Raw genomic sequence first — 16,847 nt, 5'->3', positions numbered from 1 at the left:
GAGCACACGCGGCGCGGGGTGATCAATCTCGATGAGTCCTCTCGGCTTTGTGAAAGGACTGCGTCGCGCCAGCTGTCGCGAAACGGACTGGGAGCATTGTGCTGTACAGTACTGTGCTTTCTGGTGAAGTCCTTGAATGAGCGCACAAGGTGCCTGTGTCGGCCTTGACGAGACGACTAGTCTGGACAAGCCTCTGTACTTCAGCTTGCAGCCAGGCCACAATACTAGGCACCGAGATCTTTGACACCGACGAACCGCCGCTCAAAAGCTTGTTGAACCACGTTTGGCCACCTCTCTATCCTATCTTGTAGCACTCACAGAACAGACTCATTCAAGCCATACACTGCAGTCACGTCGCTCTCGGAATCGTAACATTCAAACTTCTAAAGCAATCTATTGTATACAGTGCACCAATCCACTCCTCCTGTGCCTCGCTACAGCTGAGCGATCGACTCTTGAACCAGGCCGACGAGCCTCTGCACCACGCGTGGCAGCTCATCCGCACCAACAACACTGGTCTTGGCTTTGATCGCCACATCTACTCCATCGTTCCGGAGAACGACATCTAGATTGACGTCGGGTTGCCAGATGGCTGGGTGTTCAGATACCACTTGCGCTTTTGCACGCAGACCATTCTGGTCTTGCTTTGCTGTTGCGTACTCGAGCGGATGCCCGAGATCCAGCGCCTGCAGTCGCGCCTTTCCCTCCTCACCTTTCTCGCCTCCGATGAGAATATTCACAAACGTGTTGTAGCACGCCTCCTCCGTCGCAAGTCCACCCCAGCGATGCGCGTCCACCAAGTCCGTCTGCTCGAACTTCCCCCTCGTCTTCAGCTCCCTTACCGCCTCCTTCGCTCTCTCCGCCATCGAGCCACCGCGCACCTGCAGAGGCAAACAGTTAAGCAGCGGACCGGACACCTTTTCGATCGCCTCGAACGACGCCGATCTACCGAGCTGGTACAGGCCAAACACCGGTGAAGCGGACGCAGATGCAGCCATGCGCTCGGAGAGAACAGTCGACCAAGCTGCAACCACGATCGCAGGCAACGTCAGACCTGCTCGACGGATCTTGACATCCAAGTTCGCGTCGACGGAAATCGCGTTCCGCTCGAGATGGAACGCTTCATCGTCGCTACCGTCACCTGCTCGCTTCGCAAGTACACCGCTACTGCCCTTCTCGAGTGCCCGAGACCAATACTGCTGCGCATCGCTTCTCCTCGACAGCTGATTCTCTGCAACATGCTCGACGGCCTCCACCCACTCGCTGGAGCTGACCAGATCCCCACCGCTGTACAGCTCGCCAAAGTCTTGCACGAGCATCTCGATCGAGAACGCATCGTAAAGCACATGGTGCAGCGAAAATACCACGACGTCTCCCGCAAGAGTCAGCTGCACCGGAGGTCTCGACAGATCCGGCCATCCGTCGACCGCACGTCGCCTAATCACCTCTTTGGCCGCCTCCTCCGCAGCCCCTCGTTCCACTGGCACCTCTTCAAAGCCTGAAGCAGCCAGAACGGACTCGGGCTTGAGAACGACCTGTGCGGCACTACCGTCCTCTCCGAGTAAGAACGCAGTGCGCAAAATCGGCTGCAGCTGTCGTAGCTTACGCCACGTCTCCTTGACTCTGTCCACCTGGGCGTCAGAGAGGCGGTACGCAAAGCTGAATCCGCCTCCTCCCTGCGACCGCGCCCACGTAGCGAGCCACCGCTTTTGCCCGGCCAGGATAGGAAGCACACGCTCGATCTGCTCCATTCCGACACCAAGACCAGCTGCAACTTGCCTCGCCAGCTCAGGTACCACCTTCGATGCACCTTTAGCATGACCATTAGCGTGACCGTTTGCGCCATTGACGTGACCGTTGACCTTGCCACCATCAGCTGCAGCTCGACCCTTGAGAATTCCATCGATTGTCTCGCCCGCAACAATCTCTCCCATGCGCAGCTGAATCCCAGCCTTTCTCGCCTGCGACGCGATGCGGATAGCCGAGATCGAATCGAGGCCAAGCAGCGACAAACGTGTGTTGCCATGCAACTCCGCCTCATCGACCCCTGCGACCTTGCTGATGATACAGGCCAGCTTGCGCCCGTCGTCGCTGAGAGGTTTCTCGGTACCGACAGACTGTTGCGAAGCACCGTTGGAGGTGGGCGACCCGTTGACGGCGGTTGAGGTTTCCGCAAGGTGCTGCGGGAAGAGTGTCCCGCCGAACACGCTTGGCAAATTTGAGATCGGCTCCTCGAGGTGCTCTGAAAGCTGCAGCACCAACGCCTCGAGTCGATCCACCAAACCTGCAACTGCTTGCTCGCCATAGCGTCCACCATCCGCCTTCGCAACAATCGACATCCGCTCCGGGCCCTGTACAAATGCGACATTGAGAGTGTACTGCGCCCGTTCGCTGACGTCGTCAGCCATTTCGATCGGCTTCAACTTGGGATCGCCAGCCTCGTCGTACGCCCTCTGGTAGTCAAAGAGCGCATCGAATAGCTGTCCACGACCGAGCTTGGCCTGCACGTCCCGAAGAGCAGCCCGTCGGTGAGGCCTACCGGCGTCATTTTCCGCCTGAAGCGCGGCCGCAACGCTGCTGACAGACTCCCCAAGCTCTCCGAACCTGATTCGAGTAGCAACCGTGTTGAACGCTGGCCCAACAGCAGTGTCCCCCTCCGGCACCAAGTCCAACAGCCCAAAGAGCTGCCCGAAGCATACATCCCGAGTCCCGCTCTCGACCGCTAGCAGCTTTCCGAACGCAAGATTGCACAGCACCTGCGGTGCCACACCCGCCGCACGACAACGAGTCTCTAGCTCGTGCGAAGTCAGCGCCAGCTGCCTTTCAACAAGCACAGCCACGCCTTGATGCTCGGGCGAGCGTTCGGCAAGCAGCACCGGCTGGAACCCACCGAGAGCACCAACCCAATGCTGGACATCTTCGTCCTGCGACAACAGAGACGGCACCAGCTTCCAGAATGGCAGTCGCTCCGTCAATCCATCCTTCTCCACGCCACCGCCAATCAACACACCAAAGTCCTCCAACATCTGCGGGAGTGAGCTACCATCATACAAAGCATGGTGAATGCTAAGCACGACAACAAGCCCACCTGGTTGGGACCACAAATGAAGCGCATATGGCGTACGGCGGAATACCTGCTCGTCATCAAACACCAGCTGTCCCTCAGTTGTACCCAAAGCACGACTCTGGAAGGTACCGGCATGCTCCAAGATGCGAGGCTCGACCTGAGCATGAACCGCCTGTGCCCAAGAATGCTTGCCGTCCACGGGGTGGAACGTAGTCCTTAGAATGTCGAGGCGCTGGACCAGCTTTTCCCAAGCCGTGATGACGTGCTGAGACGATACTCCCTTGACTTCGAAAGCGTGATGATGGAAGTAAAGTTTGCCAGACGAAGCAAGCGACTGCGCAATCATACCAGACTGCAACGGCGTGCACGGCAAGATCGACTCGATCGAGTCAGTAGCAGACCACTTCCAGCCCTCCTTCTCGGCCACAGGTCCGATCTGCTCCACCCACTCCCTCAGACCATCCTTTGGCTGCTGCTCCTCAGCAACACCAGTTGCTTTTCGACCACGCTTCTCCGCAAGAGCAGCAATGTTCGGCGTGCTAAGCATGTCGGCCACCGTAAAGTCGAATCCGGCTTTACGAATCTCCTTGACCAACCGAATAGCCGAAATCGAATCAATCCCCAGACGATGGAACGACGTATTCCTCGCGATCTGATCCTCGGGCACATCGCAGAACCCTGCCACGCATCTGCGCAGCTCTTCCTCCTCCTCAGTCCACGCCTGCCCCTCGACCGCACCCTCCCGCTTCGCCCCGATTTCGCGCAGCAGCGAGCCGTCCCAACTAGCATAGGCAGCCGCCAGCGCCTTGTGATCAACCTTGTTGTTATGTGTCAACGGAAGACCACGCGTCATAACGATCCAGTGCGTAGGCACCATGTAAGCCGCGAGACGCTTGGCAGCCTCCTGCTCGAGTCGGACGCACAGCTCGATAGCCTGATCGTCCTGACGAACGGCCAACTCGCCCTGGTTGGATCGGGAGTCAGCAGCAGCGATGAACGCTACGAGCTGTTTGGTACCCATCGACGGGGGCTTGAGGTACTGCACATCGGCATCGTGGACACCAGACTGAATCGACAAGACAGCCGATACTTCGTCAAGCTCCATGCGCTGCCCGTTGACCTTGACCTGGCGATCCGATCCGATGCGACCGAGACACTCGACCGTCTCGTCGTGCAAGAATCGACCAAGATCACCGGTACGATAAACTCGAGTGCCATCCTCCATGTAGACAAACTTTTCGGCAGTCAGCTCCTCACGACCATAGTAGCAGTCAGCCAGCTGCGGCCCGCCCACCGCCAGCTCGCCAATAGCACCGGAGGGCAAGACACGAGTCGAGCCCTCCTCCAGCACAAACATCGACGACGCAGGGTACACACGTCCGATTGCGTTCCGCGTGGCGCCCGTTTTGACCTGACCCAGCGTATTACCAATCGTGGCCTCTGTCGGACCCCACGCGTTGATCAGGAGACGCTGAGCCTGATTCCATTCGTCGACAACGCGAGAGTCGATCACATCGCCGCCGCTCATAAGCCACTCGAGCTGCACGTCCTCGGGATGTACCGTGCCAGCAAGGGCCGCAGGAAGGTCAGCAATCGTGATGCCTAGATGCTTGATCGAGAGCGTCAGGTCTTCGAGCAGTTCCTGCTTCGGTGCAGTGCCAATCGAGAATCCGAGCGACAGGGGCATGCACATCTCGATCAGGCACACGTCGAATCCAATGGAAGCAAGCTGCAAGAACCGAGACTTGCGCGAGAACGGAAGCATCCTCTCCCACGAATACAGAGCACCAGCCAGAGCGCGCTGATTGATCTGCACCGCTTTTGGCTTGCCCGTTGAACCCGACGTGAAGAGCAGGTAGCAAGGTGCATCAAGGCTGTGCGGCGGAAGTTCTCGTCGAATAGCAGGTGCCTCAACAAGCTCCGCCAGATCAAGCACTTCGCATCCAAAGCTCGACAGATTCTCCTTGGTCGACTGACTCGCCACGACCGGGCAGTCCCCGACAGACTGGATCATGTACGACAATCGCTCTGCTGGCAAAGTAGGATCCAGCGGCAGATACGCCTTCCCTGCCTTCCAGATACCTAAGATGGTAGCATACAGTTCGGGTCCTTCCTTGTTCAGATGAACTCCGACGAAAGGACCAGTCAGGCCGACAAGATGCAGAGCAATGTTGGTGCTCAGCGAGTCCAGCTCGGCATACGAGGTCACCTTCGGCGCCTCCTGCATTGACGACGCGAATGCCACGGCCGGAGCGCCCGGGTCATTTCGCACATGCTCCGCGAACCGAGCCACGATCGTCTCTCTATGGCTAGTCGGCACATAGCAGTCCTTGTTGAGGATCGACAAAGTCCCTTCATCGACTGACTCGCCTTGCTTCGACCCAGTCATCACAGCAAGGACGTCGTCATACTGAGCCAGCATCAGCTGGGCCTGCCCGACAGGGAGCGACCGAGTGTCAAATGCGAGGTGCATTTGGACCGCGTCGCCGACAGCACTGACCTCGAGCGCCAAAGGATAGTCCCTTGCCATCTGAGTGTCTCCCTCCGAAAACAGATCTTGCCCGTGTGACGGTTCCGTCTGTCCCAGGTACGAGAACAGGGCCTCGAAAGGCGCTCTCGAGAGACCGAGCCAACGCATCAGCTGCGGCAACGAGACATGCTGATGCGGCAAGATACCGTTCACCGCCTGAAGAGCTTGCCTGCAGAGGTCCGCATAAGCACCGGATCGTGTTTCGGTCAAACGCAGCGGCACTGTCGTGACGCAAGGCCCGTGGATCGACTCGACGCCGTCAACCGGGATGCTTCGGCCAGACAGAACGAGACCCAGCGTGACTTCGCTCTCACCGACGTAAAGACCCAGCAGATGAGCAAATGTAGCCACCAAGACCGACTGCACTGTCACCTTGCAAGCACGAGCAGCCTTTTCCAATTGAGCGAAAGGAATGCGCGAGGTGACTGTAAGCTCTTCGCTGCGACTCTTCTGATGCTCTGGCCGCACACCCGTCAAGTTGGGCACTTCAGTGAGCGAAAAGTCTGCCAGCGTCTCGGTCCAGAACTGCTTGGCCTCCTCCTCCTTTGCCTCACCAACAATGGAGCGAGTCGCAGCCTGGAAAGGCAAAGCAGGCGCATCGTGCGACTTAGAAGAAAGTCGCTCCGAAGCCTCCTTGAGAAGCATGCGAATCGAGTCACCGTCGTAGATGGCATGGGAGCAGGTGAGAGTAAGAGAAGGTGCAGTTCCCTCTCCTTTCCACAACCTAAGTCGCAGAGCAGGCACAGTGCCGATGTTAGCGACAATGTCCTTCGCTGCACGAGCATGATAGTCCGCTAGCTTCTCCGCCGTAGGTACAGCTTCGGACCCAGTAGACCAGTTCTTCACCAAAGCGTCCGCAGACAGCACCACTTGAACGAGCCCGCGATCGACGTCGGCAAAGACAGTACGGTAGATCTCGTGCCTCGACAGCGTGGTCATCCAAGCATCGCGAATCTGCTCGACAGAGTACTCGCTGCTGGACAGATGGATAGTGATCGTAGTGATGTAGGGAGGAACACCGCTCTCGTCTGCAAGAGCCTGGGATACCAAAGCAGTCTGGATGGGCACGCATGGCAGCGCAGTCTGGATGGCAGTGTGGCTGAACTGCGGCAGCGCCCTGACCTTATCAGTGAGCTCTGCCACCTTTTGCTCCCAGTCTGCATCACAGCGACCATTGGAAGCACCCTTGTTGCTACGCTGACGAGAAATAGCCTCGATGGTCGGTTCATTCATGATGGACGAGACAGAAGCATCATATCCATGCTTCCGCAGCTTGCTCGCCAGCGTGACGACACTCAAGCTGTCCAGCCCGGCCATGATGAGATCCAGGTCGTGAGTGATCTTGACATCCGAAGCAAGACGGATGGATCCGCGCACGATATCGGCAACGGCTTGCTCGCTTTCGGTCAGGTCTCTCTGCTGAGCGTTTCTGGATGTTGTAAACGAAGAAAGTTGACTCGCATCAACCGCCTGGTAGAGATTTTTCAGCAGACGTCGGTCCGCTTTGCCCGACAGGGCAGAGATGGGAAGATACGTGAGCGGAAGGACCAGCGAAGGAACCATGTACTGTGGCAGACGAGCACGCACGCGTCTCCTCAGCTCAGTCGCTTGGTTGAGAGCGTCGGGTGCGTTCAGCAGCAGCGAAGTAGGATCGAGGCTGTGCTCTTTCTTTGTCCGGGCGCTGTCTGGTGCAAAGAACGACACCAGCCGCGCGGGTCCTTCGACCTTGGGGTGATCCGTATGAATCGTGACAGCAGCACCGATCGCTCCAAGATCTTCTTTCAGAGAGGTGGAGAGCGCGGCGTCCACCTCTCCAAGCTCGAGACGAGCGCCTCTTACTTTGACCTGTGAGCCGTCCATACGACCGAGATATTCGACTTCATCGCTCGGGTGCAGACGAACCACGTCTCCGGTGCAGTACACGCGTCGACCTTGATACTCGATAAATGACGAAGAGTCGGGACGGTTCAAGTACCCATTTGCGACCTGCAAACCCCCGATGCACAGCTCGCCTGGCTCTCCTCGCAGGGTCGGCACACGCTCTCCATCGACATCTTTGAGCACCAGGTACTGCGTGCCGGGGAAGGGCTTGCCAATATTGCTAGGCCGAGAGTCTTTGCGGACTCGAGCGACCGAATTGCCAATGGTAGCCTCGCTTGGTCCATAGGCATTGAGAACGACGGGCCTCTCTTCTCCCGAGCTGCCCCAGATCTGGCAGAGATCCTGCGTGAGAGCTTCACCGCCGATGATCAGCACTCGCAGCGACGGAACTGCACTAGGCTTGATTCGCTCGCCTCTACTAAAGAAGAGGGACGGTACCACGCAAGCGTGCGTCACCTCGAGTGTGAAGATGGTCTTGGCAATGTCGTCGTGAATGAGGGCACGAGGACCTGTGACAATGGTCGCACCGACGCGCAGCGAGAGGAAAATCTCCAGCAGGTGGACATCGAAAGCCTCGGCGGAACGGGCCAGGAAGCGTGCAGGAGCCTCAAACGAACCCGGCGCCTCCTTCTCATAGGAAGAGTGGAAGCCTTCGATGGCGGCAGCCAGGTTCGCCTGGCTCAGCAAGCAACCCTTTGGTTTGCCCGTGGAGCCCGAGGTGTAGATGATGAAAGCCACGTCGTCGGGACGAACCTTTACGACGCTGGTAGCGTCAGAAGAGGTTCCCTTGGCAGCATAGCGGAACTCGCTCGATTCGACATCGAGCTTCTTCACGTCTGCCAAGCTGCTAAAGTCGACATCTTTGCTCGATGAAATAAGGAGCACGGCACCGCTGTCTTTGATCAGCTCGTTCTTACGATCGATCGGCAGCGTCGCGTCCAGTGGCAGATACGCATGACCAGCCTTCAGAATTGCCAGCGGGGCAATGTAGCTGTCCAGACTACGCTCCAAGGAGACGCCAATGACCGAGTTGCGAGGAAGCGATCGGAGGAGGCTTGCCACACCATCGCTTGCCCGCTGCAAACCTTCATAGGACAGCGTTGCGGTTGGCTTGCGAGCCGACGGAGAGTCAGCCAGGTCTTGATAAATTTCGACTGCGCACCTGTTCTCCGAGATGGCTTGTTCATTCAGCGAGCCTGCCACTCCCTCGAACCTTGCTGATGTACGCTCTTCTTGGGCGTTCAATATGGTCACTGAATACAGAGGCAAGCTCTGGTCTTCCAGCGGAGAGCCGTGGTACAGGAACGACCCGACATCACCGTCCAATGAAGAACACAGTGCCGAGAGGCTGCGGTTGAACTGCTCAAGCATAAGCCTCCCGAAGGATTCACCAATGACGCTCTTCTGCCAGCTCAAGCCGAGCTTGACCGATCCATTCGAAGCGGGCAGCACCTCGACACCCAAAACGTGCTCGGTGGCCACGCCAAGGTCTGCGAGCTTGTTCAAGCGGAAGTGCATGGATGCAGGTTCCTCGGGTTCCTGAGGAGCGGGCTCAAGAACAAATACAGAGTGGAAGAGGTGCTCTCCAGGTGGCACTTGAAGCATCCGTCGGATCGCTGCCAGGTCTGTGTGCTGTGCTTCCATGATGGACGTGTGGAAGGCGTCCACCTCCTTGATGAGGTGCCCGACCTTTTGCGCCGGACGCAACACAAACGGTACGGGCACTGTAGACAAGACAGGGCCGTACACCTGGTCAAGCTCGGCAGACAGTGTTCGGCCCGAGACCGAGTCACCGAGGATCAGATGCTGTGACTCGGTGTACGCAGCCAGCACTATGGCCCACGCCGTCTGCACGACAGGACGAGCAGAGACACCAAGTTGGCGGCACACGGCCTCGACTTGAGTCCACTGCACTCCTGCATCCACGTATCGCGACTGATGCAAGCTGGCTTGTTCTACGCCGGCACCCGATGGCTTGGTCAGAAACAGAGTAGGAAAAGAGGCGGCTTCTCCCTTTGGGTAAGAAGACAACGCCTTGTCCCAGACATCGAAGTGTCGACGGGCCTCGTGTTGATCGATAGGGAGGATCTGAGCGAGAGCGGATGAGAACTGCAATGCAGGAGGCGGAGTTTGACCCTCGTAGAAGGCCTCAACATGGTCTTCAAAGATTCCAAGCGATCGAGCATCGTACGTGCTGTGGTGGGCCACGACGACCAAAGACCTCTGAGATCCTTGCTTGACCAACAGAAAACCTACCGGCGGAGTCGAGCCGAAAGGATCGAGAGCAAGTTGCGAACCTGCAGTAGAGAGAATGACGCGCTCAGCATCGTCGCCCTCTTTGATCTGTAGCTGCTTGATCTGAGGAGTGAAAGATTTCCACACTACTTGCAGGAAGTGGGGCTGGAACGGCCATTCGCGCTTCTGTGCGTCCAGGTCAAGAGAACCCACATCAGCGAAGGACGTGCGTAGACTGTCTAAGAGGGCGACGGTCTTGATCAAGGCCTGCGAAAGACGCTCCTCATCGCAATCGGCTGGCAGCTGATACTGACGCTGAATGCGATAGCTCGAGCCGTCGCGCTGAGACTCGGCCAGCATACCTTCCTGTAAGGGTGTGCATGGCAAGATGGACTGAATCTCTGCTTCAGTGGTATCCTCCTTGCTCTGCTGCAACCACGACGATACAGATGGGCGGAATGCGGCATCCCACTCGGCAAGAAAGCTGGTGGCCTGCTTGACCCGCTCTTCCGACCCTTGCTGCGAGCTTTGAAGATGCTCACTGAGCGCTTTGAGGGTTGGGAAGCGGGCCACATCGAGCACAGAGACCGAGTACCCCTCTTTCGAGACGCGTTGCGAGAACGTCATTGCCCGGATTGAGTCGAGGCCCACGCTGGTGAAAGGCGTCTTGCGGCCAATCTTGCTTGCGTCGACATTGCACAGCTTGGCGAGCCATTTTCTCAGGCAAGTTTCTACCTCGGCTGTGGCCGCATCAACGACATCATCATCCCCTTCGTTGGCCAGCTTGTTTTCCCAGTCAAGCTGGTCAAAATGGGCAAGAACATTTTTGAGGGCGACTCGATCGATCTTGGCACTCGATGTGCGTGGGAAGTGCGAGAGGATGACAAAGAGGTTGGGAACCATGTAGGATGGCAAATTCTGTTTGGCATGGCTTTGCAGCTCGCGAACTACGGCAACGGCCTCATCATCGGTCCTGAGCAGCTGTCCCGGTTCGCCGCCAGGCAGAGCAGAAAAGTTGATGATCTGCTGTTCGCTCTCGTTGTCCTTCTTGGGGAACGCCATGGTCTCGGAGTCCTTGATCCTGTCGTGGCTGTTCTTGATGGCAGCGTTGATCTCGAGAAGCTCAATACGGATACCGTTGATCTTGACTTGATCGTCGATGCGGCCGAGATACTCGAATTCCTGATTGTCGAGCTGGCGGACGAGATCGCCAGTGCGGTAGACCCTGCCGAGCTGAGGATGCGGGAAGAACTTGTCGGCAGTCTTGACCGGGTCACCAACATAGCCGCGGGCAAGCTGCGGGCCTCCAAGGACGAGCTCACCGACAGCTCCCTTGATGACGACGCGATCGTACTTGTCCAGAGCGTGGCACGACACGGTGGGAAGGGCGACTCCAATGTTGGGCGCCTTGACTCGATCGCCGAAGGGTACGCGACGGTTCATGGCAATGAGGGTGGCCTCAGCGGGGCCATAGAGATTGAGAAGGCAGCAATCCTTGCTCCATTCGTCGGCGACGACCTGACTGAGCTTTTCACCGCCGGAGATGACGACCTTGAGACTGGGCACACGATGACGCTCAGTCATGGCCATGACGGCAGGCGTCAAGAGCGTGTGTGTAGGTTGGATGCTGTTGCCAACCTCGACGAGATCTTGGAGGAGCACGCCGCGTGGACACGAGCAGATGGTGCCACCGAGGCCCCAAGTGTAGAAGCAGTCCATGATGGAGAGGTCGAAATTGTAGGCAGAGTATTGGAGATAGCGGATCTGGTCTGTGCCGATCTTGTCCTTGCCATAAGGAATGTAGAGGCGAAGGGCACGCATAGCCTGAATGATGGCGAGATGCTGAATGCCGACACCCTTGGGAAGACCGGTGGTACCTGATGTCCAAATCATGTATGCCAGCTGCTGTATTGAGCGAGAGCCCCTTGCCGGAGGAGGCGTTTCGACTTGTTGCAGTTCGTCGTCAAGTCGATCGAGACGAATGGCCTTCATGCCACCTTTGCTTTTTACGTCCTGACTTTGCAGATCTTGTTGAAGTTGCTCAGAGATCTTGTCGTCGTGGGTCAAGACGACCTTGGCATTCGACTTGGCGAGTAGTGCCTGTCGACGCGAAGCCGGCCAGTCGGTGTCGATGGGGCACCAAGCGGCGCCAGCTTTGAGCACGCCGATGAAGGACAGGTAGGTCTCGGGGCTCTTTTCGAGATAGAGAGCGACAATGTGATCCGATTCTGGATCCGAGCTAGCCGAGCCGATGCCGTGGCTCCAAAGAAGCTGCTTAACCTTTTCGGCACGGTCGTTCATCTCGGCGTAGGTCCATTTGGTGGACTTTCGGTCTTTGAGATCGAAGCGAAAATCGAGCGCTAGCGCAGAGGGAGAGGAGTGGGCAAAGTACTCAAACTCGGTCTCGAGGCGGTCTGCATCTCGGTCATGGAGATGATCTGGATCGGGAAGGTGTTGATACTTTGGATTGTCCGAGGCTCGAAGCTTCCAATCGAAGCGCTCGACAGACAAGGCATGCTGCTCAGTGTCGGTGTTGTACGATTGAAGAAGAGCGGCGAGCTGACGCAACTGCAGCTGAGCCGATTGCTGCGAATGAACAGCAGGCGCTGCTTTCATCTCGAGGACCAGATGGCCGGCATGCGACAGATGGTAGGAGAGGGCGAGCGAGACTTGAGGTCTTGATTGCAGCTGAAGTTGTTCAAAGTGGCTTGAGGGAGCATCGCGGCCGGCGGGCTGGTAGAAAGCAGCGTAGCCGTGATCGAGAATCTCGGCCTTGACTTGGCGCTGCCTAGCCTTTCCGATGAAGTTGGAGAGCTGTGATGGAGCAAAGTGGTCGAGCTCGCGCTGCTCTGCAAAGTCGAGCTCAACGATGGTCTCGTCGCCGGACTGTGATGTGTGGAGCACCTCAACGTTGGTTGCTTCGTGAGAGCCATAGTGGAACAGGATGACGGACCAGACGGAGAGCACGGCGAGGCTGAGGTCCTGGTTGGAGAAGCGCGAGATGGCTTGAGCATCAAAAGGAAGCGCCTCCTGTACGCGCAAATGCTTGCATTGCGAGCCGACACGAGAAAAGCCGGGGCCGGACGTACGAAGACCAGTGACGTCTGGGAAAGGAGCGTGTGCGTTCTGGGAGGCCGACATGCTTGCAAGTGATCGATCGAGAGTCAAAGATACAGCGGATGTGGTCTGCCTAGAGGATACAGGACAGCAGGGCTAAGCAAGGTAGCAGACAGATGTTAGCGTTCTTGGACGTGAAGCGAGCAGAGTTGAGTAAGGAGGCGAGCACATACCTTGTATCTGTCTTGTTGTCTATGTCGGAGGAAGAAGGCGCGAGTAAAAGGAATGCTCGAAGATGATGGCGCCGAGAAATGTGAGCTGCTTGAGGTGCAAGAAGGAAAGCCGCTTGAGACTGCAAACGTCCGGAGCCGCGCCTATGTATGACAACAAGGTGGTGATGAGGAAGGCGAGAAAAGCGAAGCGAAACAACAGATCGTCAATGGGAAGAAATGCGAAGCGATCTCTTGACCGTTTCAGCTCAACCTTGCTTAGCAGCTGCTGCACAAGGAGCATCAACTGCAATTCGTCTCATGCTCGGACACTCTGCTCTCACGTCACATATCTTCTCGGCAGGAGAAATCCCAACTTTCAATCGATTCGCCATCGGAGTCAAGCCGAAAGCACGAAGGACATGAACTCTTCGACTTTCAACGCCGCACTGCGAAGAAAGACAAGCCGGTCCCAACCAAGCAGACAGACCCTTACTTTTTTTTTCTCTTGTCTCAGAGGAGCAAGAAAGAGCCGATCGACGGTGCCGTGCTCTGCTGCCATGCTTGGCTGAAAGCACGGCGGAGTCTTTTTTTTACGAGAGTTTCATGCTAAACAAGTGGAGGAAGCAAGACGCACCCAGAAAAGCGGTTGCTAGTTCGCTGCCGCCTTCTTCTGGAACTGCCTGCCCTCTTTTCAGTCTCCGATCTTGAGAGAGCGCTCATGGCTAGCATCACCTAAGGACGACGGACGGTGTGACTCTCTCTCTCTCGGATCGCTCCGAGCTGCTCACACAAGAGAGGTTTTAGTGGCAAAGGATGTTTCGGCCCGACCGTCACCTGTGTGACCCTATGGGCATGACTCGGTGGTTTACAAGTTTCGGGAAAAGACCGCCGCCAAGACCGGAGCGGTTCTCACCGGCTCAAGGCAGCTTTGAAATGAGGAGATCGCGTGTAAAGACGTGACATGATGTGGTGCGAGCTGTGTGTCATTCCAGCGCAACAAGACAGAGAAGACAAGAGAAGACGGTTGTGCCAAGAGAGCGGCCGATGCAACGTGCACCGAGGCTCCGTTTTCAAGCAACGGAGACTCGAGTTGCTGGGGAAGGTCAAGTTCATCGAAGTCGCATCGAAGGCATGAGGGGCATGAGAAAAAAAATTATCAGATAACTCGATGCCGCAGTCATGTCTCGTCATTAGTTTCGATCTTCGTCTTTCTCGCTCTCTCTCTCTGTTTGTACAACATGCACCCGCCGAGCCGAGAGCGCACGCTTGCCCACGTTGTCGGAAAGAACCGGCAGCCTCGCTCGGACCAATCACGTTGACACGGCATGGACACTCCAACCATATTCGGCAAGCCGCTTCGGTTGCATACGAGGTTCTTGCGACGGGCGCACTGACTACATCCACGACAAAAAGATCAGATCGAGTGCAGCCATGTCGCAACCACCAAGAAGCACAGACTGCTGTGTTCAGCCCTCGAGCTTGGCGGTACAACCACTCCGAACTGCCGCTGGCGGGCGTTGATTGGGTGCGGAGCGCATGAGACAACAAAGTTCGGACGGCGACGCTGATCGATTCTACACATGTGGTCGAACGCCTTTTTGATTCGAAACCTTGTTTCTTTCTACTTCTGCCATTTCGGGGTGCTTAGATGGGCTGCTTAGATGGGCTGCAAAGACGGCGTATCGGCCGAAGAGGAAAGGGTGAAGAAGGCCGGTGGAGGTGGGGAGCGCGCCGCATCGGCATAGCGCAGCCGTGCACTGCAGTTGCTGTGAGCAGGACTCGGCAAGCATGGTGTTGCACGAAGCAAAACCAGGTAACGTGACCAACTGTGTCACCTCCAAGGTCAATTTTTATCAGATGAGAGAACAAGGCACAAAAAGACGTGATCTTATCCGTTCCAGAGTGCGAAGGGCGACAGCGACAGCGACAGGCCAATATTACATCACTTGGACAGCAAATTGACAAACCTGCAAACCTGGGCCGCCCTATGAAAAGTTTGAAAGGGAAAGTCTTGGCTGCATCTAACCGACGCCCTCATTGGCTCAAGGTTGCCCAAGCTGAAACTCGCTTGTGCATTTTGCACAGCGCAAGACGAACATGCACGCTAGTCCGCTTTCTTGCGGACCACGATCGTCTTTCGCTTTGCTATTTCCCACCTTTGCGTCTTTGTGCGTGTGTTGAGCGTTGGCGGCTCGGAGTGGTTGGCGTGATTTCCTCGGTTTCGGATGCCACACAGCCGAGTTGTTTGCAGTTCAAAGTTTGACTCTTAACGAAGGGGTCGACCTCCTCGTGGAGCAGACATATTGCTATAAGGCTTTGCAGCCGAACCTCGTGCTTGCTTGTCCTGTGCACAACGTCTAGCACAAGTGGCGCTTGGTAGAGTGAGTACACATGCCTTGGTGAGTACACATGCCTTCCGTCTCAGCAGCGACTCGGAACCCAAGCTTGCGTCGCTTGCTCCGATTGGCTGCGTGATCGCGACACCCATCTTCCACCCGAAGCCTTTCTCTCTCCCCACCACACCGCAAGTGGCGAGCGAGTAGGAGCATCGTATCGTCTCTTGTCGGCAATAGCGGCGCCCGAAGACAGCAAAGGTGCGAGCCGAGGACTACCTCATGCGGGAGCGGGGAAGAGACCGCAAGGCTAACCTGAAAAGTGGGAGAAAAGTTTTTTTATCAGATTAGCGATCTTTGCTGAGCTGGAAAATTTTCTTCCATGCATGAACGGAGGCACAAGAACAGAGGCTTTTGCATTGCATCTCGGATTCTTCTTGTCGTCAGCAGAAAGAAGCAAGGGGGACGTTGGAAGAAAGCGCTGCAAGCTTCGGTCGGCTTTGACCCGACCGCTTCCGCACTGTCGCTCAACCACGTTAATGTTGCTCCTTGCACTCTGTCTGTCTCTCTGCGTCGAGCACTGTGAGGTGATCGCCCTCTGGTACAAAACAAGCTCCGGTTTTTCCATCTCTCCCGTTGTCCATGACTGCCCCTTTCTTCCAGCACTACCATCTCATATCCTCTGGATATCTTGTAACCCTCTGCCCGCTCCCTCACACGGACAGTGATCTTGAAGCGTAAGTGTCAACATTAAGCCGAAATGACGAGCAAAGACTCGTGGCACCTAGCACAGAGCGCCAGGTCGAACCTCGACACCCAGCAGCCTCCACGAAGCTTGTCGTCGATGAGGACGGAATGGGCTACGAAGCTCGAACAACCATAATCGCCCTCGAACTCGATCTTGGAGTTGGTGCAATCGTGATATCAACACCACCCACGCACAGGCACCCAAACATCGAGCTGCTAGGGCCGCTTATTTCGTTCGACGCTGGTGATCCTGCTGATGGCCGAGGACACACGAGTGCAGATCTCCAAGACGCCTTTGCTCCTCTTTGCTGACCGGCATGGACAGGTCTGTCGAGTGGTTTCGCTATTCCCTGCACGGTGTCTCATTCGGCAATGATGTGCTGGACCGCTTGACGATACCGCTTCGAGACGAGCCTTTTCTTGGCATTGCCAGCTGAATCCTAGAGCGGCAAGTCCGACTAGTCGCTGGCATGATCTATCAAGCTTCATGCTCGGAGCGAGGACGAATTGCTGTGCACCTGCCGCGAACGTGTCCAGCCTTGGGTTTTCGAGTGCTGTTGTAGATGCCGTTTGCGACCTGAACTTTGCTGTTACACAAGCAAACCACTGACGTCGATGTTCTTGCTTCCTCACTCTTTTCTATAGTTCGATTAACCGAGCCCCAGACGAGCACGATTGCCGTTGCATGACAATAGCCGTCTCTTGTTGACCCAGGAACCTTGGCATCCCCGGCCCTCGTCTAAACTTCAGCCGACGGCTTACACATCCCACCGCCGCACTCGATC

At 56.7% G+C, this 16,847-nt stretch overlaps 1 protein-coding gene across 1 annotated transcript; it reads right to left on the bottom strand.

Annotated features, from left to right (window-relative positions):
- Positions 1 to 434: 434 nt before the first annotated feature.
- On the bottom strand, positions 435 to 12,854 carry EX895_004560 (uncharacterized protein; the record flags this gene model as incomplete). The annotated part of the gene is made up of 1 exon (XM_029885154.1): positions 435 to 12,854. The coding sequence occupies one exon, from the start codon at positions 12,852 to 12,854 to the stop codon at positions 435 to 437; it is 12,420 nt and encodes a 4,139-aa protein (XP_029738396.1).
- Positions 12,855 to 16,847: the final 3,993 nt, after the last annotated feature.

This window comes from Sporisorium graminicola, chromosome SGRAM_4, assembly GCF_005498985.1.
Source record: "Sporisorium graminicola strain CBS 10092 chromosome SGRAM_4, whole genome shotgun sequence".
In the NCBI taxonomy this organism is placed as follows: Eukaryota; Fungi; Basidiomycota; class Ustilaginomycetes; order Ustilaginales; family Ustilaginaceae; genus Sporisorium; species Sporisorium graminicola.
The sequence above is the reverse complement of the archived record's forward strand: the minus strand, read 5'-3'. Positions and strand labels throughout refer to the sequence as shown.